General features: G+C 43.2%; 1 protein-coding gene across 2 annotated transcripts; it reads right to left on the reverse strand.

Moving 5' to 3' along the window:
* Nucleotides 1-17,041: 17,041 nt before the first annotated feature.
* Nucleotides 17,042-26,029, reverse strand: sra1 (steroid receptor RNA activator 1). 2 transcript variants are annotated; one of them, XM_078286632.1, is made up of 6 exons: nucleotides 25,897-26,029; nucleotides 24,927-25,031; nucleotides 23,034-23,120; nucleotides 22,574-22,728; nucleotides 21,168-21,276; nucleotides 17,042-18,982 (listed from the first exon to the last, which is right to left on the reverse strand). In XM_078286632.1, exons 1-6 carry the CDS (start codon nucleotides 25,919-25,921, stop codon nucleotides 18,606-18,608), a joined length of 858 nt encoding a protein of 285 aa, XP_078142758.1. In that variant the 5' UTR covers nucleotides 25,922-26,029; the 3' UTR covers nucleotides 17,042-18,605. The 2 variants fall into 2 exon arrangements, with proteins under 2 accessions (XP_078142758.1, XP_078142757.1); XM_078286631.1 differs by having other exon boundaries at nucleotides 24,918-25,031.
* Nucleotides 26,030-27,383: the final 1,354 nt, after the last annotated feature.

Consider the following 27,383-nt stretch of genomic DNA (forward strand, 5'->3'; position numbering starts at 1 on the left):
TTCTGGATGCCACATTTAGTCATGAAAATACTGATGTAGATACACACCAAGTTAATACTGTGTACAGACCAATGATCCAGAAATGAATAGATTGTCAAAAGAGAAATGGTTTGATAATGATTGTCTAGCTGCCAGGAAACTGCGGAGGAAGTTGTCCAAAGCCAAACAGAGAGCCAGCAGACCAGGAGGTGTAAAATACATCACAGCTCCACAGGAACATAAAGCAATGCTTCAGAACAAAAAAGACATTCATAGGTGTAAGAAATAAACTGAAAGTGAAAATGCACCAAATGAAAATAGATCTGTGGATGGGAAATCTGTGGGTTAGGATTTATCGACAACACAAGTAAAGAAAGTTTAAGTGTTTGAATCCTCATATAAAATCCCAGAATCTGAAATCTGAAGTGGAATCTGACCCAAAAAGATATAATCAGTCAGCTCAACAAACCTGAGCTGCCAGAGCTGAAAGGTTGAAATACAGCAGCAGTAAAATAACTGGAACATTATATAACTTTCCTTATCCAACACAACATACTGAACAAATGTCACATTGGCTTCGTACCCAAACAGAGGAACAGCAGATCAAATCTACAGCCTGCAGTCTGATGAAAAAACACATCCAACACAGAAACATGGCTGAAATATTCACCTGCTGTTGATTTAAAAAGCATTTGATTTCCCTTGACACAAAAGACTATTCTTTAAACTAATTCAAAAGGGCACTGAGGGTGAAAACTGTAATATTATCAACTCAGTATACTCAGCAAAGAAATCTGTCAAAAAAGAGTCCGACAAGGGTGTTGTTTGGCCCCAACACTTTTTAATGTAGAAATAAACATATAAGGCTGAGGTTTGTTCATTTATTATTATTATTATTAGTAGTATTAGTATTATTAGTATTATCTATTAATGTATATAATATTACATTAGTAACACAGGTTTCTTTCCTGTCAGACCAATAAAACAGAATGGAACTGAACTGAACTGAAATGAATGAGATGGAGAGAGAGATGTAGACAGGGAGACACACACACACACACACACACACACACTGCTTTGTCAACTTTGCGGGCGGTGTTGCTAAGCAACCAAAGGAAGTCTAAAAACCAGAATAGTGATCTGAAAAAAATCTGCAGAAATGGAGAGAGAGAGAGAGAGAGAGAGACAGAGACAGAGAGAGAGACACCAGAGAGAGAGACAGAGAGAGAGACAGAGAGAGAGACAGAGAGAGAGAGAGAGAGACAGAGAGAGAGACACCAGAGAGAGACAGAGAGAGAGACACAGAGAGAGAGAGACAGAGAGAGAGACAGAGAGAGAGAGAGAGAGACAGAGAGAGAGAGAGAGAGAGAGGGAGAGAGAGCGTGAGAGGTCAAATGTCGAGGTCAAACGTCTCGACCAGACTGAGCAGGTGAGTTTGGTCTGCGGACCAATCGGAGCAGATCAGTTGATCTACTGAGGAACAGGTGATGCGTTCAGGCGACGCCATTTTCGCGCTTCCTTTCAGAATTTGAAAAGTGATTAGACTTTCACCCGCTCACTCGGCGCGCCATCCGCCGCCGACCAATCGACATCGAGGATGAACATGAGTGACTGCAGAACAAACATGGAGGAAAAGCTCGCAGCTCATCACAAGGATTATCACAACCTGAAGGTAACAAAAACTTTCCAAACAGTGTAAACACTGGATGGCGTCCGCAAGCTAGGCTAACACTAGCTAAGTTAGCCTAGCTTGTTCACATGAGCTAATCCTCGCCTTTATCCTAAATAAAAGCGCTTTTCAAGACCGCACACAGCGGGCATGCGCGTTGCTTTTTTAAATGCATGCAAGAGGCGTCGCCTGAACGCAGCCATGACAGCCTCCTGCAGGACATCAGACTCCGCCCACCAGGCCGCTGCTCGGCCTGTAACTCCGCCCACCCGGGCCGACATCCTGCTCGGATGGCTGAACGCTCACATGAGCGGCTGGTCAGCCGGTCAGTCAGTACCAGCTTTAGCTCCGTTTGCTCTGGAAGAACAGATCCTCTTCCTGTTTGGTGCTGTAAAGCGATCCAGCAGATCTCCCTCCAGATCCACCAGGTGAGAAACTGTGTTCACCTGCAGACCAACACACCGAATACTGGAGTACTCAGGTTAAATCAGTATTTCAATTACATGTTTACATGGTTCAAAGAACTCGATTTCTCTAATAACCTGCTTCACATGGTTCATTTAAAGAGTAACTCCACACTAAAACATTTTTTTATAATTGTAAACTGGTATGTAGTACTATGTAGTTATGAAATACAACAACGGCTGTAATATTGTCAACTTTTGAGTAATCTGACTCAGTATTTATCTCTAAACCTGACTCAGTATTTATCTCTAAACCTGACTCAGTATTTATCTCTAAACCTGACTCAGTATTTATCTCAGTAACCTGACTCAGTATTTATCTCTAAACCTGACTCAGTATTTATCTCTAAACCTGACTCAGTATTTATCTCTAAACCTGACTCAGTATTTATCTCTAAACCTGACTCAGTATTTATCTCTAAACCTGACAGAATGACTCTTTAATAATCGGTCTGCTGCTCCTCACTGCACTACAGAAGCTGAAAGTGGCCAAAGTTGATCACATATTTTTTAATCCTTTTCTCTCAGGCCACGACTGAATTATCCTGAGATATCGAACTTTGTTTTCTCATAATCATAATTTCATTATCCCATTACCATTAGATAAATAAAACTGTTTTTCTGGAGATCACAGCTTCAGTCGGTTACTGACTTTCTGCCTGTGTGCCTTGACTAAATAAATGTGTGATCTCTCCTTCTGACATTATCAATTCCACTTTAGTCTTCTGCACATTGCCAACACTATCAGGCTCACCAGGCCCGGCAAAACCATTGATTTGTTATCTGAAGAAAACGAGATAATTGATATCTGATATCAAGATAACGAGACTACAACAAATGGCAGCAGCGACGGCGGCTGCGGGCCGTCCCGCAGCGTCAGGCTGCTCGCTCCGCTTGTCTGCAGCGTGGAGCCTGAGGCTGCCAGCCTTCTGTTTACTGTCATACAGCCGCCCGGCCCGACGGAAACAACATTCGACACGGCGGCATCTGTAGAGCTGTGACCGACAGCTTCGGGCCGCGGTGCGAGGAGCGCTCCCTCCTGCTGAATGTGAGCAAACCAGAGGAGACGATTTTCACTTCCACACCAACAGAAGATCAGCAGCCGGCGGGAAGCCACATCCAAACCTGATATGGAACCGTGGGATTTTTTTATTTAGTCGTAGTCGTTTGACAAAAAAACGAGTCCGATTTTAGTGCCAGCATATTCATTACATTTCAGTGTCAGTTGTCAGTTATTTATTAACCAAAATAGCCTCTGATTTTTGTAAACAGATGATTACATTATAGTCGACAAAAATACATTAACTTCAACATCAGAATGAAAAAAACAGCAGCGCTCTTTTAGTGTAGATTACATTTGCAAGATTTAAACGTTTTCCTATTTTTCTGTTTTTGAAGTCTACACTCAACATGAAACGCTGACTCATTTGTTCTGAATCATCAGAAACATTAAATTAAACTAGATGTTGCTCAGTAGAGCTCATTCCTCCTCCATACCACCAACGCCATGCAACTGTCAAGATATTCCACTTCCACACAGATTTTCACCGAAACTTAATAATTTCTTCCATCACCAACTGGTTTCACATTTTCCTGACTGGAGCTGAATGTGACAAGAGAACTTGAATGGATAGAACGGTTCTTCCACTGTTCGCTATGGTAATTTGGCTGGTGCACCATAAAGTGGCGAATATGGCAATATGTTGGTTGCTATGGTGACAACACAAGTCTGGTCATTGAGGCCATAAGTCTGTCACGCTGCTTGAGAACTGTGCAGATAAGTCTGCTAGCAAGCTGTCAAAACTCAATGGAAAGCTAACGTTAGCGACGAGGCTAACGTTAGCGACGAGGCTAAGGGGGTGATCGCACCGAGAAGCGTCTCCAGAAACGCGTCACCAGCAGCACCGTTGTTTTCCTATGGTGCGGCGCCTGGCGTGCGCTCCTCTCTTGCGACGTGCATCGCGCTTTTCTGCCGGTTTTTAGGTGTGCATAAAAGTTAAAGTATCTTCAACTTTACAGCGCAAGGCGTGGAGTCGCACCGCTCGTCAATGTCACCCTTGGGCCAGACAGCCAATCAAATCAAGCAGAAGGCGGGCTTTCCTTCCAGGTTTGATGTGGTGGGAACGGTGAACCCTAAGGGGGCGATCACACCGAGAAGCGTTGCTACAGGCGCAGCCGCGTCAAAAACGCCTCGGCAGACCGCATCGGGCAAAACTGCGGCTGCGTGTGCGACCGGGTTAAAGACCGCTAATATCAGCTTTTCATCTGTGTTTTCCTCTGTCCCGCCGTTCCCACCACATCAAACGGCATCAAAACAGGAAGGAAAGCCCGCCTTCTGCTTGATTTGATTGGCTGCCTAACCCAAGTGTGACATTGACGGGCGGTGCGACTCCGCACCTTGTGCTGAAAAGTTGAGAATATTTTAACTTTTATGCGCGTCTAAAAACCGCTAGAAAAATGCGAAGCGCGGCGCAAGAGAGGAGCGCACGTCAGGCGCGCCGTACCACAGGAAAACAACGGTGCTGCTGGCGACGCGTTTCTAGCGACGCTTCTCGGTGTGATCGCCCCCTAACCTGCTCCACCGCCCGGCCGCCGAGCTGTTCTGTCCCACGCGGTCTGCCTAGCTGTTGTTGAAGTGGCTGCGGCTGTAGCGACGCTTCTCGGTGTGTTCGCCCCGTTACGTAGCTTTATCAAAGATTGTGCTTCTCTCTCTAGCTCTTCTAGTCAAAATCAGCATATTAGCAAACCAGCTGGTCAGCATCATCAACTTAATTTAATATAGCTACTTAAATGCAATACGGAGCTTAGCCTACCTCTAGTTCAGAAGAAAAGTTAGCATTCGCTAACTTCAAACAGCTAACGGACATCGGCTGAAACAAATGAACTCAACTATAAACACTTCTGACTGCAGCAGGTGAGCAGCTCCACCTGGTGGAGGCAGGGTGACACTTCCTTTAGCTGAATGCCAGATTCCTCTGCTTTGGTTCTTGCTGTAAAACCTCTCAGCTCAGTGACTTGCTGCAGTCGCTTTATACAGAAGCTAGTCCAACGGTTCACATCAAAATGGCCGCCGCTCCGACCGTCCTGGAACATTGATTTGAACGGGAAAGACTGTTCTATCCATTCAAGTTCTGTGGTTCAGAAGTTATATGCCTTTTATGAGAAGCCACGCCTCCCTTTGGCCAATTGGTGTGAAAAGTTAATCAGTTCTTCGCCCCATGACCAATCTTTCCACAAATCACATAAAAATCCACTGATAACTTTTTGAGAAATCCTGCTAACAGACGGAAAGGGGCGAAAATAAAACCCTGTCCAGGAAATCAGTGAAGTAGAGGTAATAAAGCATCATGTGACCGGACTGTACTGTAGGTGTAAATAACCAAGAACTTCACCTGGATCAATAAACCTTCAGACCTTGAAAGGAAATTTTCCAAAACCTTCAAGGGAAAAAGCATCTGGAAGCCTGAAATCTGACTGTGATATCAATCTGCTGTAGTCAGATGGAGGTCTAGGCCTAAAACTGCAGGACTGCAGGGACAATAACGTTCATTTAGTTTGATCTTATTTGATCTGAACTGGTGCAGAGCTGCTGGGTCGACGCTGATCCAGAATAAAAAACCTAAAACACCTAAAACACGTCCTGAAACCCTTCCTCCTCTCTGCTGTTCGGTCCAGCTCAGCCAGCGGGCCACAGCTTCGTTAAGCCTCGTTAATGCTGCTAATCAACTCATTAGCTCTAATTACAGTCTTAATTAGGTCACTTAAGGCCAAACACACACACACACACACACACACACACTCACACACATTCTGATACAAACTGAAAGGACAGACAGTATTTTTATCTCAGCAGTTTACAAACGACAGAAAATCTGTTTCCTTTCCTCTTCTTCCAGGAGAAGACCCACTGCGACTTGAGCAATCAGGACCGTCAGATCAGATCTCAGATCAGCTCATCGATGTGTCATACATGACACTTCGACCACATGTTGTGGTCAGATACCAGATCAGATTTGTTTTCCTGTGCAATATTATTATCAAGAAATATGTTGCTGTTTTAAAGGTCCATATTCTGCACTTCCCAGAGTTTTATTTTGTGTCTTTCTGTCCATTCAGAGCTGTGTGTGTGGTGTCATGAACCAAAAACACTCTCAATCCATTTCTCCACGTTCATTTTCCAGCATCTCTCTGAGCCTTACCAAGAACAGGCCGTTTCTGTCTCCGTGTCTTTAAGGCTCATTAATATTAACGACCCTCCGTTCCGATCGGCTAACCGTTTCGAGAGCGAAACGTGAGACGCCGCGGCCCGGCGGCTACAGGTAGGGAAAACTCTCCGGTAATAAACGATGACGACCGCTCGACCGCTTTGAAAAAAACACTTTGTTAGTCTATTATTTCTTACAGAAATGATAATGAGCGAACCTTTGTGACGCCGCAAAGTTACGGAAGTCCAAACGGCTCGTTTAGAGGCTCGCTTTTCTAATATGGATTGTGTGGATTTAGTTTTGATATTTTCACCATGTTTAGATACACATCCAACTCCTTTATCATCACAGAGGAGAGGGAGTCCTGCTTTACATGATATGGACCTTTAAGACAAGCTCTCCTTTAGTTCTTTTTTCACATTTTCAGCAGCAGAACTCGCAGCAGGCAGCAGCAGTGGAGGAGAGCGCAGCGTTAGGATTTATCTACAAATCATATTCTTCGGCGCTCCAATGGTCCAGAGGGAAATATGGTCCGAAGACGCAGCAACACTGGAGGAACACATCGACTCTGAGGTCTTCACTGAGCGGCTGAATTGTTTTTATATGAGGAAACGAAATGTACTTTCAACTTTGTCTGCCTCCAGCTTCCAGATAATCTTCAGAAACACCTCAGATCCTCCAGCAGCCGGGTCGCTTCGAGCAGACAGGTGGAACCACGGCCTGCGCTTCACTACAAGGGATTTGAACCAGCAACCTTCCAGCTGTTCTCTAACCTACTGTCTGTAAAACATAAGTTAGCTTCTTATCCTTCAGTTCGTATCTAGAGCTTCTCCTCCAGTCTGCAGATTGACGACGGCAGAGCCGATCAGCTCTCAGTTTGCCTCGTCAATAGTTTCCTACTGACAGCTGTCTGCTTGTCTCCTGAAGTTCTGCCTGAAGCGTTCGAACGACTTCGCTGTTCGTTTCGCTCACGAAACGATGAAAATGAGAGAAGTGAGGAACCCGTCGCACCTCCATGTGACGCGTGGACGTCCCGGTGTCGGTGTGGATTTCTTTATCAATGCATTCATTATAACGTTTATTAAAAACTAATTTTAAAAAGGGCGTTTCTCCACTGACTGCCTCTCACAATGATTTTTTTTATTCCCACTGTTTTCATTAGATATGTGGATCTGCCTCGGATCCGGTTATCGCACGTTGTTTTTCTGCAATCGTGAAAAATACCGTTCAAATTAAAAATATATAATTAAAAACTTAATAAAAGCCTAAATATATAATGATACAAATAAAATATAATGCTATAATAATGCACTAATAAAATATAATAATAAATATGCTCATGTAATAAAGGTCTAATAGAAATCGACATGGTGTGTGGGCAGGTTTGGGAGTGAACTGTCCCCCCCGGGCCTCCGTAGTCCCCCCTCAGGTCCTCACCTCTGGCTGAGAGTTTCTTGGTGTTGATGATCTTGGCGGCGTACTCCTGACCCGACAGCACCTTGACGCAGCGGCGCACGATGGAAAACGCTCCCCTGGAAACACAGCAGGGGGAACCAAACAGGCGGAGTTACTGTGTGAAACGACTAAGGCTCTGCCTCCTAGTGAAGGAAGCTTCCTTCTTCCTTGCTCCCTAACTAGGAAGCTTCCTAACCAGGCTCCTTGTCTGAACTAACTGGTTTCAGACAGACAGCCACTCTACGAACCAGTAATGCCTTAAAATTCCCTTACACATTCCCTTACTCCCTTTACATTAATTCACCCCTTAATTCATGCAAAATCCCCTTAAAATTAGTTAATGGAGTGATTAATGGAGGAGATTCATCAAAACTCCTTAAACTCCCCTTAATGTTTGACTGCTTACTTTCTAATTTAATCAAAAATTCAGGGAGACAGGAACTTTCCATTAATAACTCATTAATAACCTGTAAACCTGCACAAAAGCTATGTTATTTTCAATGGATAATTAATGTTTATGTAATGACATTTCAGGGATTAAATTAAGGGGTTTTGGTTTCATGGTGTCATGTGACTGCAGTAACGTTCCACTCCTCCAAAACACTTTAAAGAAAAGATCAAACTCCTCCTGTGGTTTTTCTCCATCAGACTGAGGCAGGAGAGACGTTATCGCTAGCTAGCTAAACTGCGCAGGACGCTAACGCTCGTTTACGCTGACTGGACTCAAATCAAGTCACATGATTCACTGACAATTTTCGCATTCAAATGAATTGAAAATGTTTTGATTTCTTACGATCATATCATCGTTTTATCATCGTTTTGGAAAATCTTTTCTCAAAGTGAGGACTTCCATCCTCCTCATTAATTTTAGTGGATGTCGGGGAAGTTTCATTGTTCTTCGTTGATGCTGCAAGGTATTGTGGGATTTCCTGCTGTGTCAATCAGTCAGTTCAAAATCAGTCAAAACAAGGAACCTTCAAAGGAAATGAGACAGAACGGCGACTGGAACATTTCCACTTCCTACCTAGAAATGGATCTTCCTGCCTTCCTCAGTTTGACACAGCTGATGTCACCATGACAACCAACCGCTAAAACTCATTTCAACTGGCTCAAATGATGTCATATGATTCAAATGTTATTTTGTATTTTATTTTTCTGGGTTCGTTTTGGAAAACTTTTTCTCGAAGCGGATGTTGGGGAAGTTGCACTCTTCTTCGCTGATGTTGCAAGGTATTGTGGGATGTGGGATTACTGTGGGATGCTTCCTTCAAAATCGGCTGAAACAAGGAATGTTAAAAGGAAGCTTCCTATGTGTCCTTCCTGAAGGAGACGGAACTGCAATTTACACTTCCTACCTAGAAATGTTTCCTTGATAGGAAGCTTCCCTGGGCTGGAGAACTGAAATCTGAAATTCAGTTTTAGGTCTCTCTCTCTCTCTCTCTCTCTCTCTCTCTCTCTGTCTCTCTCTCTCTCTCTCTCTCTCTCTCTCTCTGTCTGTCTCTCTCTCTCTCTCTCTCTCTCTCTGTCTCTCTCTCTCTCTCTTTCTCTGTCTCTCTCTCTCTTATGAAAGCTGTATTTTGCCACCCACCCATACATTATGTAAGGGACTCTTGGCGGTGTGTGTGTGTGTGTGTGTGTGTGTGTGTGTGTGTGTGTGTGTGTAGGCGGTGAGTGGGTTGGGGTCAGAAAGGTGTAATACTCATCCCTCTCTCTATTTCTGTCTATATCTATCTATCTATCTATCTATCTATCTATCTATGTATCTATCATTATGATCAGAAGGTTGTTGGTTTGGGTATCAGGTAATAAAAATAGTGCTACTAATTATAACAATAGAAAATAATAAAAATAAACAAAACAATAAAACAAAAAATAATAATATGATAAATAATAATAAACGTTAATAATAATAATAATAATAAACGTTATTAAAAAACAAATTATAATGATAAATAAATAAAAAATAATAAAATAATGACAACAACGAATAATTATAATAATAATAATAAACGTTATTAAAAAACAAATTATAATGATAAATAAATAAAAAATAATAAAATAATGACAACAACGAATAATTATAATAATAATAATAATGATAATAATAATAATAATAATAATAAAGTGTTTGGCTGACTTACTTGCCCAGCTCTTCGTACAGCTGATACTCTTCGGTGAAACGAGTGCAGATGACCGTTGCCATGGTGACCCGGCGGGGCGAGGGTCAGGGGGCGTCCTGTCCGTCTTCCTCTGAGGAGGATGAAGATGACCGAGACCGAGACCGAGACCGACCCGTCTGTCTGTCTGTCTGACTGTCTCTGGATGGAAGGACGGAGAAGAAGAGGAGAAGAAGAAGAAGAAGAAGAAGAGAAGATGGAGGGATGGAGAGCTGTTTAGGACAGAGGAAGAAAAGAGGAAGAGGAGAAGAGGAAGAGAAGATGGAGGGATGGAGAGAGCAATGAGAAGAGCTGCTTCTCTCTCTTTCTCTCTCTCTGTCTTCATCTGTGGGAGAGAGAGGCGCTTTCGGTCGCTCGACCCGCCCGCCCACTCCCCGAGCAGCCAATCACAGGCTGGGTTTCTGGAAACACACACACACACACACACACACACACACACACGGTAGCCATGGCGACTGCATCCTCTCTCTCCGAGCTGGAAAGCGAGGCTTCGTATGATGCCAACTCTCTCTCACACAATAAATTATTTGATTATTATATTATTAAATGCAATAAAAATTAACATGGTACTACCACTATACTACTACTAGTACTGCTACTGCTACTATTACTACCACTAGTACTGCTACTAAAACTACTATGCTACTACTACTGCTAGTACTGCTACTACTACTAGTAGTATTGCTAGTACTGCTACTGCCCCTGCTATATTATTGATGTTGTAATATGTATGTATTTAATATATGATAGACTAATATTTTTATAGTTACTTTAGTGGATTGGAGAGACAAAACTCTGTTTCCTCTTCTCTGTTTGTGGCCTATTGCCTGAGGGACGGACATGTCTCTCTCTCTCTCTCTCTCTCTCTCTCTCTCTCTCTCTCTCTCTCTCTCTCTTCTCTCTCTATGTTTCTCTATGTCTTTCTCTATATGTTTCTCTATTTCCCTCTCTCTATTTTTAGGTCTGTTTTCACCCCTGGGGATGAGGCACTTTCTCTCCTTCTCTCTTTCTTTCTTTCTGTCACTCATCTTTTCCGCTTGGCTTCTTCTTTTCCAGCCCATCCATCCATCCCTCCTCCTCTCCTCCTCCTCTCCTCTCCAGGGAAGAAGGGAGGAGGAGTGAAGGAGTGGAGGAGTTCTTACTCTGATTGGTCAGGATATTCTAATCAAGTCCTGTTGGAAGCCGAAGTGAAATGACTGATAACAGCTAAGTTAAATGTGAATAAAATTATAATGTATCAGCTAATTTAAATATTAATGCTATAATATTATAATATGGTCAGACCAGAATGTTTTACACCAACCTTTACACCAATTTCAGTGCAGGAATTCTCCAAGTTGGTTATGGCATCCAAGTCCTCCGCCTGTCTGGATCCATCCCCACCAAACTGGAGAGAGGATTTCTCTGCTGGCACTGAACCTGATTCTTTCAAAGCTGCAGCTATCAAACCAGTTATCAAATTTCCAACCTTCCATTTCTCTCTAAAATAGTAGAAAAGGCAGTGTCACAACAACTGACACACTTTCTGAATTCAATCTGTTATCTTCCAATCCGGCATCAGACCAAGTCACATATGGCCTGTTTTTAGCCACAGACCACGAAACTGCATCAATTTTTTCATCAAGTTCAGCCTTTGAAAATCTGGCTTATTCTATCTAGTGTGTGAAAAGCTTGCAAATTGATGGCTTGCGAATGAATGGCAGAATGAATGAATGGGTTTGGAGCTAGCAATGCCACATTTCCAGTAACACCTTTTATAATAAGTATATTATAATTATTATTATGCTTCTGTGTCTGAAAGGGGCTGAACAGAGCTGATGGTAACACCTCTGCCCTCTGAGGTTCTGCATGGCGTCCCACAAAGTTCAATTCTGGATCCCCTTCTGTTTTCACTGTACATGTTTCCTTTTCATATTGTCTATAAATGACAGTTCCCACACAGAAAAATAAAGGTGCGAACTGGAACTGAACATGGTTCTTCGGAGTGATGCCATAGGAGAACCATTTCTGGTTCCATAAAGAACCTTTCAAGAACATTTTAATATGGTTCTTTGGGTTCTTAATTCTCAGCTATTGCATGGTGGGTGATGGAATAAATGTGGAAAATAAACAAACCCCTCCATAGTTTATAGTGTGCACTTCCAAATGAAGCTACACAAGTGCAGATAAACAAAAACACAATGCAGGTGTCCAAGCAAAGGAGTGCAGAAATTGTTCTTTAAAGGTTCTTTGTGGAACCAGAAATGGTTCTTCTATGGCATCACTCTGAAGAACCATTTTCGGTTCCAGTTTACACCTCTGTTTTTCTGTGTGCATTTATATGCCGATGATACACAACTTTACATTGTAATGACAAATAACTTCTTACTCCTACATGCAGACAAAACCAGATTGTTCATCTTAGGCCCAAAGCAACAGCAAACTAATTTCTCTGATTTCTCTCTCAATATTGACGGCTGCACTATTACTCCTAAAGAATCTGTAAAAACCTTGGTGTTATTTTCAATTCTGATCTGTCAACAATCACATCAAGGCAGTATACAAAACAGCATCTTTTCACCGCAGAAATATCTTCAAATCCAGGGGTGATGGATCATATTACCCCAGTCGTAGTCTCCTTTCACTTCCCAGTAACTGAAAGAATTCACTACAAAATCCTGCCTGTCTCTTTCAAAGCATCAAACGGTGTTTCCCCTAAACATCTCAGACCTACAGACCTGAACCTCTGCACACAGGATGCTGGACTCCTTGTTATTGCACATATTGAGAAGAAGCCCAGCAGCTTCCTTATTGCTCCTCCTGACAAGCATGCTGGGAGATGTAGTTCCTCCTGCTTGTCCTGGGTCTGCCCTGGGCTCTCCTACCAGTCGGTCATGCCCAGTATACATATATCCAAATGGAGGCACCTGGGAGGAATCGTGACCAGGTGACTGAACCTCCTCAACTGGATCTCAGTACGGAGCAGCAGCTCGACTCTGAGGTTCTGCTGGATCGCTGAGCTCCTCACTCGGCCAACCTGCAGAGAAACCTGATTTCTGCCGCTGGTATCCGCAATCTCATAATCCCTTTTACCCTAACTGGTGAATAATTCACCCAGATACCTGAACTCCTCCACTTGGAGCAGCTGGATGGGACAGGAAACCTTTTTCCATCAGAGAACCATGAGCTCAGACTTGATGCTCCTCCAGTTCCCATCAGAGATCACAGTGTGATGAAGCCAGAAGGATGACATCATCCTCAAACAGCAAAGATCCTCCCTGATGTCACTGAACTGGACTCAGGGACTGAGCGGCTCCCCATGCTGCCACAGCGCCTCCTGCAGGACACTCAGGGAACAAATCCACTGAACACATGGAGACAGGATCAGGAAACTCCCATGATGCCTCAGTTATCTGTAGAATAAGAAGCTGCTCCGCTGTTCTGTGATCCACATCGTTCCTCCTGAATCTGAGGTTCCACAGTGGGTCAGTTTCCTCCCAGCAGCTTGTCAGAGGTTTTCCCAGCAGGCCGAGCAGCGAGATTCCTCCGGAGTTGGAACGAACCCTCCGGTCCTTTTTTAAAGATGGAGACCATCACTCCTGTCTGACAATCCAAAGGCAACGATCCTGAAATCCATCCGATATTCAAGAGACGCGTCAACCATGACAGCCCAACAACATCCAGATCCTTCATCGTCTCAGGATGGATCTGCTCCAGCTGGTTCCTCTCCGGCTCTCTGACCATTAACCTTCAGGAGAAAGAACGCAGACCCAGCAAGGAGCAGACAGGAGGCTTTTATAACACTGACACTTATAAAGACAATTCAACTCGCACACTTTTCTCTTTTCTTTTCGTTTTGTGCTTTATTTATCCCACCAAACATTTTTGGCTACATGGACTTCGTCAGGGTGATTTCTTTCTAACCTCCTCAGTGACCTCTGACCTCTGCCAGTCTTCAGCTCTGCCTCCTGAACAGAGGGACAGTCTGTCAGGTTCAGGAGTTCCTCAAAGTCCTTCCACCTTCTGACAAAGTTCTGCTGAGAACAGCCTGGCGACGTCCTGCCTTCCCCTCCCCACGTTCGACATACTGTCGCCAACGGAGCAGCGAAGTGTTGCTGCTGGTCGCTGACGTTCATGTTGTCGTCACGTTGGTGCAGCAACTAACAATGTCACACAGCTTTGCATTTGTCTCCTTTTTATTTTATTTGGCAAATAGTCGATCTTGTTAATTGGAATAATTCAAGTAAATAATAAAGTCAGTAGAACTAGGAGTGGAAAACAGTTGAAGCAGCTGAACTTCAGTTTGTAGCTGCTACATTTTACACTGAAAATGAATGACTTGCTGTTGCTGTGCAGCCTGTAATCTGAACGCACCATGAATGTACCTGGTGCCAGAGCTTTGGTGACCGTCTGAGGCCAGATGTTCTGGACGCTCTGGTGAAGAGACGCTGAGCTGCAGCTGACCGTCAGGTGGTGAGTCGGGTCGGACGAGTTTGGATCATAGAGCTGGAATAAAGTTGGAGATTAAAATTCTAATTAGATTAAACAAAAAGAAGAGAAAGAATACAAAAATAATGCAACACAATAAAACCAATAAGCCATTAGAATCACTGCTTTCCAGTGATTTGTGAACAGAGCTTTACTCTGCTGACGCTGCTCAATGGGTCTGAAGTCAAACAGCATGTTGTGTTTCTGCTTCACTTCATAGCTTCATAGCTGTGATGGTGAAAGTGTATCGCTCGTATCGTTCTGGCGGACACACCTACACACTGCATCAGCTGCAGATGATGTCATGATGTCATGATGCACATCTACACAGCCTGAATCATGGAAATGCATCTGAACCAGCAGAGGGATTTCATACGAATTTGATTCACTGGTGAAGAATAAATATCACAGCAACTGTGATTTTATGCATATAATTACGACTATTCTTATTACTGACCAGAATATTAACTGTATATTCCAAATTGTCTCATTTGTTAAGTATATGCTAGTATTGATGCTATGTGTTACTGCTTTTTTTCTTATTAGAGAACCGCAGTAACTTCATAAACAGACTTATGAGTGGAACAACGCCTCAACCCAGAGATGTGACCAAGTCCGCTTCACTCGAGTCCCAAGTCAGTCTCAAGTCTTGAGGCACAAGTCTCAAGTCAAGTCTCAAGTCTTCTCTTCATGCATCAAGTCAAGTCATTAAAACTGGGACTCGAGTCTGACTCGGGTCCAAGTCATGTGACTCGAGTCCTTACCTCTGCCTCAACCTAGTACTATTCTAGCCCAGAACACACACACACACACACACAGTGACAGAGGTCAGCAGTCCTCTGCTCCCCCCTGGTGGTCAAAGGTCATTAGTGCAGCATTACAGCGCCACCCGTATTAAATCCCCAGTCAGTGATCCAAACACAAACCAAACAAACCCTAAACACGCTGCAGGAATGAGTTCTTAAGCTGATCTGATTTCTAAATCTTCATCTCAAAACTTCTTCAGTCAGAGTGTTTTGGCTCTGATGAAACTCAGATAAACCAGCAGAGTTTTTCAGACCCTCACTCAGTTAAGATTTTGTCCCAAGGAACTCCATCTTTTCAATTTAGCTAAAATAGTGAACTCCACTAATATTATTATTATACAGTATAATAGTAATTCTACTCATATTTCTTCTATGTCTCTTCTTCTAACATCAGATCCGTCAGTTTCCTCTCCTGAACGACCAGGAAACCAAACGCCGTCGATGTTCCCGTTGTCCGTTTACCGGAGGAAATCTAAGCAGAGGGAAAACTTCCACCAGAGAAATAAACTTTTCAGCCATTTTTCCTGTCAGCAGCTCAGTGTGGGAGGACAGTGACTAATTATGAGGAAAATGAACCAGGGACGGGGGAGGGATATAATGTTAGGTTTTATATAATTCAACTCCCATCTGATATTTAGAGAGGGCGACAACAAAAATAACAACAACATATTTTTTCATCAGTCACTGTCATTTTGTCATTAGTGGCCGGCCTTTGGGATCGGTGTTGATTTATAAGGTTCCATCTGAGATTTCAGTCAAAAAATGTTATTAATATAATACAGTGGGTATGTGAGTTTTGCAGTGGACTATGGGATGTGAGAACCTTAAAGCATAATATCTCATAACTACTACTTACTGCAGATGAAGTGGTAAAAAGCATGTTATTGAAACTGCCATCTTCTATTGGCTGATGTTTGTGGTGACATCACCTGGCACCAAAGATCAGCCAATAGCAGATGGCACGAAAATGATTGAGCTCAATGTGACTTAATGTGGTTTAATTACCTAAAACTGATGAAAAATAAAATCTGAAATAATTAAAAGGGGCCTACTTATCCTAATTATTTACTACCATCAAAAGAAAAGCACTGGGTAAAAAACAGAAATACTTGTAATAAAATGATAATGCAGTAAAATTCCCCCAAACCATTAAATATGAGTTTAATGTTTTAATGACCTGAAGGAGCAGTCAAACAGAAATTATTCCAAGTGCACTTGGTCATAAAATGTCTTATATGGTTGCAGAGAAATGGATGTATTTCTCAACTTATTATTGAAAATAATAAGTTTAATTTAAGTAAGTAAATTTCTTATGAAAGGTCAAAGATGATTGGATTTTTACTGGAGTGGAAGCCACACCCACCCGGCACACAGCAGTGCACCAGCACAGACTTTTGGAGCGCACCCTGTAATACAGCGACACAGGACAGAAATGGTGCTAGTGGTGACATTGTGTGGTGACTGGTGTCGCCGACCCACCCACCGACCCACCGACCGACCCACCGACCGACCGACCCACCCACCGACCGACCGACTCACCCACCGACCCACCGACCGACCGACCGACCCACCGACCGAACCATCCACAGAGCCCCTGCTGTGGCGGGGCTACAAATGCCAGAACAGAGCAATGGCACCAAAATCCCAAAGTTTTGTCAAAATACGATCTGCAGCCTCGGAGTTATTGAGTGTGATGGACGGACCGGGAGTGGGACCGGGACCGGGACCGGGAGTGGGACCGGTCCATCGTCCCACCCCCAATTTCATGATGGACAACAATGAAGCATCATGGAGTGACGATGTTTCAACAGATGGAGCCACAGAGTAAGACCTGATCGAAGCTTTAATATCAGCTTAACAACAGCATCTCGTCTTAGTTTGGAAGTACACTCAGACATTTTGAACAAATCTCAGACATACATTCTGCATTTCTTCATATAGGTTCATATTCATAATGTTATGAAGATATAGTCATACTTTCTGTTACTGTTAACATACAAGATTTGTTACAATCTTCTCAGAGCGCCCAGACGCCTCGCAGCTAGCCGGCCTTTTTCCAAATCTCTCGAATGTTTTGGAGCTGAAGCGAACACGAACAGGACGTGTCGTCAAAAACCAGACTCACTGCTGAGCTCAAAACCATGGAAACATTAGATTCATGTTACATTTCATTACAAAGTTTGATAATTAAAGAATCATCATCAGCATCATTAAAATGAAGTTGACAATTAATGCATAGAGCGCTTACATCATACATGATTGGTAGAACTGCATCATATGATTAGTCAAATTGACCAATAAGAAGACAGAAGCCTTTGCTTGTGATGATTCAGAACCCAGAGTCCAGAAACTGTCCAGAGTCTAGAAACAGTCCAGAGTCCAGAAACTGTCCAGAGTCTAGAAACAGTCCAGAGTCCAGAAACTGTCCAGAGTCTAGAAACAGTCCAGAGTCCAGAAACTGTCCAGAGTCCAGAAACTGTCCAGAGTCTAGAAACAGTCCAGAGTCTAGAAACTGTCCAGAGTCTAGAAATTGTCCAGTCTAGAAACAGTCCAGAGTCCAGAAACTGTCCAGAGTCTAGAAACTGTCCAGAGTCTAGAAACTGTCCAGAGTCCAGAAACAGTCCAGAGTCTAGAAACTGTCCAGAGTCCAGAAACAGTCCAGAGTCCAGAAACTGTCCAGAGTCTAGAAACAGTCCAGAGTCCAGAAACTGTCCAGAGTCTAGAAACTGTCCAGAGTCCAGAAACTGTCCAGAGTCTAGAAACAGTCCAGAGTCCAGACACAGTCCAGACAGAGACACAGACACAGTCCAACTGAACTGTCACCTCATGTTCACAGTGTTTCAGATTCGTTCGTGCGTTTGGGTTCCAGCCTCCAGTCTTCTCTTCCTCCCTGGAAACCTGACTTGCTGCAGATGTGTCATTTTCAACAGCGATGTGACATTGTTGTTCGCTGCTGTATTGTCTACTGGCTGAATGAGGTGTGAAAGTTAATGTCTGAAATCCATAAAAACCAGACATACATCCTAAAGAGCCAGACTACATAGTTGCCAGATCATGGTTAGCTCCGCCCCTCTGGGAGACAGAGGTGAGAGTTTCAAACTCAAGACAGCAGATTATGAAAGCTCTGCAGCAGGTCAGGAAGGGAGTCTGCAGGTCGGAGGTTTGACCCCCACAACGATGTGAACAATGTGTCCCTGTTGAACTGTCCTTGAGCAAGCCACTGAACTCCTTCCTGCTCCTGGGCCGCTGACCTCTGACCCCTCTGGTGAAGTGTGGACATGTACGTCTGGAATAAAGACACTGAATTCTGCTTTGAAGAAAAGATTCAAAGTTTGCAAAGAGTGAAGAGAAACCAGAGTCCTGTGAAAACAGCAGTTTCAGAGTCAGGACTGGGAGGTATGGACTGGTTCTGCAGGGTCCTGGACTGGTTCTGCTGGGTCCTGGACTGGTTCTACGGGGTCCTGGACTGGTTCTGCAGGGTCCTGGACTGGTTCTGTGGGGTCCTGGACTGGTTGTGCGGGGTCCTGGACTGGTTCTGCAGGGTCCTGGACTGGTTGTGCGGGGTCCTGGACTGGTTCTGCAGGGTCCTGGACTGGTTCTGCGGGGTCCTGGACTGGTTCTAACAGCTCTGGGCTGAGCTTCCGGGCCTCAGCGATGAGTCGCTTGACGCCCACCATCCATTGGCTGACCTCTGTCACATGGTCCACCATCAGAGAGCGGTGGATCTCATCAGCCGAGTCCCACTGACCAGACTTCAACTCTGCAGAGACAGAGAGAGCGAGAGAGCGAGAGAGGTTAGTCAGACAGGAGGTCAGAGTGTAATCAGATGAACAAACTGACGGGGGAGTGGTGTGCTGCGGTGCTTCTGACAGGGAACCACACAGGATTGTGGTCTAGACTGAAGGGCTTTTCTACTTGCTTGCTTTGCTAACATCGCATCTTTCTGGGAGGGTTCAGTGGAGATGGAAGGCATATTGTCTGAAGTGGAACTTATAACTAATGGTGTCCCCCAAGGCAGTGTCCCGGGTCCACTGTTGTTCCTGTAATATGTTAATGATATGAAGGCTGTTTGTGATTGTGTTATTTCTTTATGCTGATGACTCTGCTCCTGCACATTATAGATATCACTGTCTGAAACCATTAATGCAGCTGGGCAGTGAGCTTTCTAAGGTTTGTCGACGGCTCTCTGATAATGAGCTCTCTATTCATTTACACAAAACAGAGCCAGTTCTACTTGAATCTGAAGCTAAACTAAAGAAAACACCTGAGTTAATGGTAAGAGTAGGAGAGGATACCATTTCATCTAGAATGTCTGTTACTTATCTTGGCGGTTGGTTGGATAATAGTTTAGGGGGAATTGACCGTTTGCAGCATTTCTGTTAACTCCCGCACCCCTTAGTTACTGTTGCTATGTCTGACAATCTTTGAAGATGGACGCTACCATAGACGCTACAATTCGACTCAGCGGTTCCCCAAAAAACACATTTTTACCGTGTTATGTCCTTGTCAGAGTCAAACCGCTGCAACAAAAGCCGTACGTTTGTACTTCTGAGCCAAACTCTCAGTGCGGTCGGAGGCTCTGTTGGAACTGCCGGAGCAACATGTCGGCGGAAGTAGACGGACGCTAAGCACGGATTGGTGGATCGCTATGTCAATCATTATTTTGCAAATGGTCAATTAGTATGGCTATGAAGGAAAAATTAACACCAGAACAAAGTTTCTAGCCAGACGGGCTCAGTTCATGGGAAGGAACTGTTTAAAGCTTCTGCATCATTGCTACTTTGATTACACCAGCAGTTCCTGGACTTATCAAAGACATGGCAAAAGAACTTACAGATATCCTAAAATAAATTGGTTAGACAGGTTTTAGATTACATCATGTAGGAAGACCTGTGGAATCAAGAGCAACTGAGCTCAAGCTTAACATGGTCCATAGAATAATTAACAACAGGGCTCTTTCCCACGTCAGGGAGAGGCTCTACAGCAGACCAAGTGTAGGTGATCTTTAGTCAGGTTTTATACAGCGACCGGTCGGCCGTCGTTTAGATGCTCAGGAGCTCTGGAGTGGAACAGATGATGACATCAGAGGTACAACTCATCTAGCTACTTTTAGTATTAACCCCTTGTACCCTGACTTTAGCTGACTTTACCCTTAAGTTGCTTCAAAGTTAGAATTTTTTTTCTTCCCTAACTGTACAACATCACGTCCATATTCTGTATCTGCTGTTCCAACTATTTCTTGAAGCTCTAGCTGCTTATATTGAATGAAATATTCAAATACAAGACGCCATGTTTTTATGGCTGCACCATTACATCAAATGGAAAAAATCTAGATGTTTGTGCCTCATTTTATACACACTTCCCTGTAATTCAGCATGACACAGTTGGTGTCTTTGGAAAACTTGTTATCTTGATTTAAAATAAAGTTCTGTGGGTTTGAACAAAGCTCGGCCGTGCGACCTGCGTTTGTAATGATGGAGCCAGCGGCGGGGCGGCGGGGAGGAAGAGTCATGAAGTGGTTGTGACTTGGCTTTGATGCATTAAGTCTTTATTGTTTTTATTGCATGTGTTCAATTTGTAGATACTGTGGTATTGATTGTTGTTGTTGTTTATTGACGAGCCAAATGCACGTGTGATCTTTGCTGCCTGCGAGGCGTCTGTGAGTTTACTGTGTTAACCTGAACCAACCAGCTGTAAGATGATCCTGCTTCGTCTTCGTTGAATAAACTAAACTAAAAAGACAGGTAGTCAGACAGCTAGTCAGATAGACAGGTAGACAGACAGGTAGTCAGACTGACAGACAGTTAGACAGATAAACAGGTAGTCAGACAGACAGACAGACAGTTAGACAGACAGACAGACAGGCAGTCAGTCAGTCAGGCTGTCAGACGGTCAGACAGACAGGTAGACAGACAGGTAGACAGACAGGCAGTTAGACAGGTTACCCAGTGTCAGGTTGTGCATTCGTCTTCTGACCGGCAGGGAGAGTCTTCCTGACCTCCAGTTGACCTCCAGCAGACGAAGCCTCTTCGCCACGTCATCACACACCTGAGCCTGCAGAGGTCAGAGGTCACAGGGTCAGTCAGGACACCTGAGCCGTCAGAGGTCAAAGGTCACAGGGTCAGTCAGGAAACACCTGAGCTGTCAGAGGTCACAGGGCAACTTTAAAGTTTTATCCAGAGTCCGAAATGTTCTTTTTGTCTCACCTGCCAAGGAAGGATCAACTAAAAATATATTACCTGCTGAGAATAATATTTACCGGCCGCAATAATGAATATATTTTTTCACAGAAATATATCGCCGACCTTTTTTCAGTGTTATTTCTTGAGTTTTCAAAGCTGTTTTCTGTGTAGAATCAGGAGCTGTGTGTTAATTTAAAACCTGCTCACTCACTGACAGGGATCAGGTCTGGAATTCATCATGAAGCTCAACAGAATTCAACCTGTAGAACCGAGGCACTCGGTCTCAAGTCAAGTCCCAAGTCTAAATGTAGATTACCAAGTCCAAGTCAAGTCCAAGTCATTAATGTCAAGTCTCAAGTCTAAATGTAGAACAGCAAGTCAAGTCAGAACAAATCAAGAGTCCAGTATCAATTTAATATCTTAAAGAAAACTAAATATCTAGGACTTTTCAATGCAATATGGCTTTAATAGGATAAAAACTTGGTAAGAGCATCATGAGTTTGATTTCTATAATCAGTTTCAACTTCAATAAATTCAATCATTCCATACAAATTCAGAAAACAGAATTTAAATTCAGTCGTCCGCTGGAACAAATCTCATCACTTTCAATCTAAGTCATTTACACAAACACAAGATCTCAAGTCAAGACTTTAGAAACCTTTTCAAGTCATCAAAGTACAAGTCAGAGTCAAGTCCCAAGTCACCAGAACCCAAGTCAAGTCAAGTCTCAAGTCTTCTCTTCATGCTTCAAGTCAAGTCAAGTCATTAAAACTGGGACTCGGGTCCAAGTCATGTGACTCGAGTCCCCACCTCTGAACCGAGGCATTAGCCGACTAAAACATGCAGTTTCTCATTGAAATGTTTTTTAATCATTGGTGGTATAAAAAACAACATGAAACTGAGAATCTGAAGTTGTTTCTATCATCTGATTTCTCTGTTTTTCTGCAGATTAAAAACGACTTTCACACGTCAAAGTAGGAAATCCAACCAGAAGACGATCTCTCTCTCTCTCTCTCTCTCTCTCTCTCTCTCTCTCTCTCAGTTATTGAATGTGAGGAAGTTCAGATCTTGGTGGAAGATGAACACAGAACTAAAGAGACTGAAGAAGAAAACCAACATTTGGTGGAGAATTCTGTTTCTGTCTGAAGGATTAAAACCAGCCGACTTACTGGAGCAGTTTGTCGACAGGCGCTCAGCGCCCAGTTCAGCACAGAGACCACGCCCTCGACATCAGGCTCGCTCTCTGATTGGCTACTGCCAGGGTCGCTCTGAGACGCCGTTGTCCCCAGCGAGGGAGGGGGCGTGGCCATACAGGGAGGAGGGGCTAGGAGGAGGAATTAAGGAAGATCAAAGTGGATTTGAGTTTTCCACACGCTAAGCATTAAAAATAAAAAACAATAATAAAAAGCAGAGTTTCTGTACTGCTTCACAGGAAGCCATAAAAACAAAATAAATGAGAAATAAACTACATGAAGACATAAAAAAGGAAACTTGGTTGGGAAAAAATACATAAAAGAAATAAGATTAAAAAAACATAAGAAACAACACTAGATCAGAAGTGGGAAAATGACATAAAAGCAAGTCTGTAATCTAAAGCATTCTAAACACATTCATCCTGTACTTCCTTACCTCGGTGTGGAGGGGGCGGGGCTGTCCCACATGGGGGTGGAGCCAGAGGGCTGGAAGAGGGAGGGGCAGGGGGCGGGGCTCCCGGACCTGGGAACCAATCAGGGACAAGATGATTTAGAGGTTTTAAAGTTGAGATGAAGAGTTTGGAAAACAGAATCCTAACATCCTTAATAGATCAAAATGACGCTTTGTAGGCGTGGCCTTTCAGCCGTGTCATCGCCATTCTCATCCTGAAACTCATCAAAACAAAGAGGAAGAAAAGGCCTCAGCTTACACAGACAGAAACAATGGAACAGCAACACCAACCCACGGACCTTCTGGGAACAAATCAAGGCCTTAAACAGAAACACCGGACCTGCACTGAAGCCAAACGGTCCCATCATGCACAGCAACAAAGACAAAGCAAACCTATTTATAGATCGGCTCCAAAAAAGATATTCACACCCGGTGACCCGCGTGTCGACCCAGCGGGAAAACACAGTCAGCAGAACGAGCCGAAGGAACGGCCTCTGAAACAAGATCCATCTGAATCAAGCAAAACACAAACAAAGCACCGGAGGACAGCATGATGTCACCACAAGCAGCCGACCAATACCTGCAGCTCCTGTCACACCTGTTCACCACCTGGCTTATCCTGTCACATGACCCACAACTACCCACCAGCAGTACTACTAACCAGTAGTAACACCAGTAGCAGTAAAATACTAGTAGCAGTAGTACTAGATACAGCAGTAGCAGTTGTAATACCAGTAGCAGAAGTAGCACTAGTTGATGTAGTACTAGTTGCAGAAGTAATACCAGTAGCAGAAGTGGTACTGGTGGAAGTAGTAATACCTGTAGCAGAAGTAGTTAATAGTTGCAGTACTACTAGTTCCAGTAGTAATACCAGTAGCTAAAGTAGTACTAGTTGCAGTAGTAATACCAGTAGCAGAAGTGGTACTGGTGGAAGTAGTAATACCTGTAGCAGAAGTAGTTAATAGTTGCAGTACTACTAGTTCCAGTAGTAATACCAGTAGCTAAAGTAGTACTAGTTGCAGTAGTAATACCAGTAGCAGAAGTGGTACTGGTGGAAGTAGTAATACCTGTAGCAGAAGTAGTTAATAGTTGCAGTACTACTAGTTCCAGTAGTAATACCAGTAGCTAAAGTAGTACTAGTTGCAGTAGTAATACCAGTAGCAGAAGTGGTACTGGTGGAAGTAGTAATACCTGTAGCAGAAGTAGTTAATAGTTGCAGTACTACTAGTTCCAGTAGTAATACCAGTAGCTAAAGTAGTACTAGTTCCAGTAGTAATACCAGTAGCAGAAGTAGCACTAGTTGATGTAGTACTAGTTGCAGTAGTAATACCAGTAGCAGAAGTGGTACTGGTGGAAGTAGTAATAGCCTACCTGTAGCAGAAGTAGTAATAGTTGCAGTAGTACTAGCTCCAGTAGTAATACCTGTAGCAGAAGACTAGTTGCAGTAGTAATACCTGTAGCAGAAGTAGTAATAGTTGCAGTAGTAATACCAGTAGCAGTAGTACTAGTTGCAGTAGTAATACCAGTAGCAGTAGTACTAGTTGCAGCAGTAGTACCAGTAGCAGTAGTACTAGTTGCAGTAGAAGTACCAGTAGCAGTAGTAATAGTTGCAGTAGTACTAGTTGCAGTAGAAGTACCAGTAGCAGTAGTAATAGTTGCAGTAGTACTAGTTGCAGTAGTAGTACCAGTAGTACTAGTTGCAGTAGTACTAGTTGCAGCAGTAGTACCAGTAGCAGTAGTACCTGTAGCAGTAGTACTAGTTGCAGTAGTAGTACCAGTAGCAGTAGTAGTATCAGTAGTACTTCATGTTGTTACAGTACAGTGAGTACTGTCATGTGTACTGGAACCTGCGGCCCGGCAGCAGATTACCTGAGGCGGCTGCAGGAGGGGCTCTCCTGGTGAGGAGGCTCTTCCTCGGTCCGCGGGCCGTCTGGAGGCCGTAGGAGAACTGGGGGGGGTCATTCCAACCCCGCTCCTGGTTACCTAGGCAACAGACAGACAGACAGACAGATCTTTTACTGACATCATGGAAGCCATTACGTAATGGTTTATATGGAGTTATGTTTCAACCCTTATTAAACAGTGCTGTCTGAAATTCAATATCAAAGTCAATATTTCAGACATATAAAAACACAGATGCTTCATGACTGTAACAGAAACCCAAAGCGTGTTTAACCTGCATGACATTCATTCAGCCAGTCAGTGTGTTCACTTTGGAATTCATACTGATTATATTCATGAAGTAGCATATGAAGTAGTATACTGAAATAGCCGTTTTCGCTTGTATGAAGAGAGCTTACGCCAAATTCCATTCGAAAATTTGGCAATTTATGGTTGCCTTGCCTATCGGCAAACATACACACCTCGGATAGCATGACTTGGGACTTCTGCGAATCAATAGGGTCTTCTGGTAAATTCGGCATATAGTTGAGCCACCAAAGAACACCTTATTTCAATAAAATCTCTATTTACTGGATTGGTTTACACCGCTCACTACCGCCCTCCACTGTAATTTGGTACAAGAAGACGGGAGAAACCAAAGGCAAACCAGAACTAAAAGTTAAAATTTTATTGACATAATTGCTGCTTGGGAAATCACTTGTATGCCGAACTTCCCAGAACATCCGAATGATTTGTGATTTGTTTTAGGAGGTGTATAATGTTGTCGAGAAGCAAGGGAGCATTACAGTAACAGATTTCTGAATGGACTTTGGCCTGTAAGTCTATCAACACGACAGAAAGGAGCGTCTCTGGGCTGGGACCAGCCGAGCTAACGAGCTAGCAGTTAGCCTTACAGACACACGACAGACGTCATCAGTAACTTCACCCCCTGATCAGAGACTCTCACCTGGTTTAATGAACATGTCCTCCATGTTGGACTCTCCTGTCTGTCTCCACAGCTGTCTTCACGGTGAGGAAGCTGCAGCTAAGCTAACGGCTAAGCTAAAATGTTTTTTTCCGGGACACGTGGCCAATGTGTCGTACTTCCTGTTCCGCGTGAACCACTGCCAAACCAAACCCCTTAATTTCATCCCTTCATTCTGTAAACAGTTTTGGTCTGATATCCGCAGTTGGCTGTCACTAACAATGCATAACATATTTTACTTATGTGGATATCATTTATTTTATGGACAGTCTGGATGTTAACATTTCTGACACTGTCAATCTTGTTATTATTTTGGGTAAATATCATATACACACATGTAAATGGAAAGGAAGCACACCCTCTTTCACCTTGTTTATAATTAATTTTGCCAAATACTTTAAATCATTGAAACATATGACAAAAATGAACAGAAAGACCACAAAAATGTATATGTCCATGTCCCAATCCTTGCTCTTTTAATTTCTCATACCTTGTGCCTTTGTGATTCTTGTGTTGAATTTTTGATTGTGTGTATTTGTTATTATTTTCTTTTGTGCTACAACTACATATCCAACATTGTTGGTTGATTTTTATTGTATTTTGGTTTACTCTTTCCCTACATTGTTTTGTACATTTTCCTTGCAACCCATGAATGAAAAATTCATGAAAAATCCCTTAATTACTAGTAATTAAGGGATTTTTCATGCCTTTCATGCATGGCTTCAAGGGTTGTTAATGAGTTATTAATGGAAAGTTCCTGTCTCCCTGAATTTGACATTAAATTAGAAAGTAAGTCAAAAATTAAGGGGTGTTTAAGGGGGTTCTGATGGGGTCTCCTCCATTAATAACTCCCTTCATTAATTTTAAGGGGATTTGCATGAATTAACAGGTGAATTATGTAGTTTATATGTAAGGGTATTTTAAGGGATTACTGGTTCGTAGAGGCAAGAAGGTAAATAAAAGGTAGATCTTTATTCCTGCAAAGCTGTCATGATACAAATATTGATTTTGTTGCAGACATCAACAGGCTGATGTTCTTCCTATGATCAGTTATTGGTTGTTGTCAGTTCATTCCTACCGGTCAGATTCTGATTCAACTAATGAAATGTCATCTAAGCTCTGATTGGCGGTCTTGAATCTGCCTTGATTTGCCTCTAGGTGGCGCTCCACTCTGGGACAAATCCTGCAACAACAAATCCATGAGGCCACACTGTAGAAAACAGCTTTCTGCAGTCAGACCAGATGCAAACTGAGAAAAGGCTCAGCTGGCTCAACGAACCAGCAATCCCTTAAAATAACCTTATATATTCAACCCTTAATTCATGAAAAGATTAGTTAAGGGAGTTTTTAATGGAGATCCCATCAAAACCTCCTTAAACTCCCCTTAATGTTTGACTGCTTACTTTCTAATTTAATGTAAAATTCAGGCAGACAGGAACTTTCCATTAATAACTCATTAATAACCCGTA

Source organism: Centroberyx gerrardi, chromosome 11 (assembly GCF_048128805.1).
Source record: "Centroberyx gerrardi isolate f3 chromosome 11, fCenGer3.hap1.cur.20231027, whole genome shotgun sequence".
Lineage (NCBI taxonomy): Eukaryota > Metazoa > Chordata > Actinopteri > Beryciformes > Berycidae > Centroberyx > Centroberyx gerrardi.

Excerpts from the sequence above, each read along its gene's own strand:
- sra1 (XM_078286631.1), bottom strand. The coding sequence starts at position 25,921 with ATGGAGGACATGTTCATTAAACCAG. Across the intron at positions 22,729-23,033 it reads CCCGCCCCCTCCACACCGAG|CCCCTCCTCCCTGTATGGCC; the intron begins GTAAGGAAGTAC and ends TCCTCCTCCTAG. Across the intron at positions 21,277-22,573 it reads CCTGTCGACAAACTGCTCCA|GCTCAGGTGTGTGATGACGT; the intron begins GTAAGTCGGCTG and ends TGACCTCTGCAG.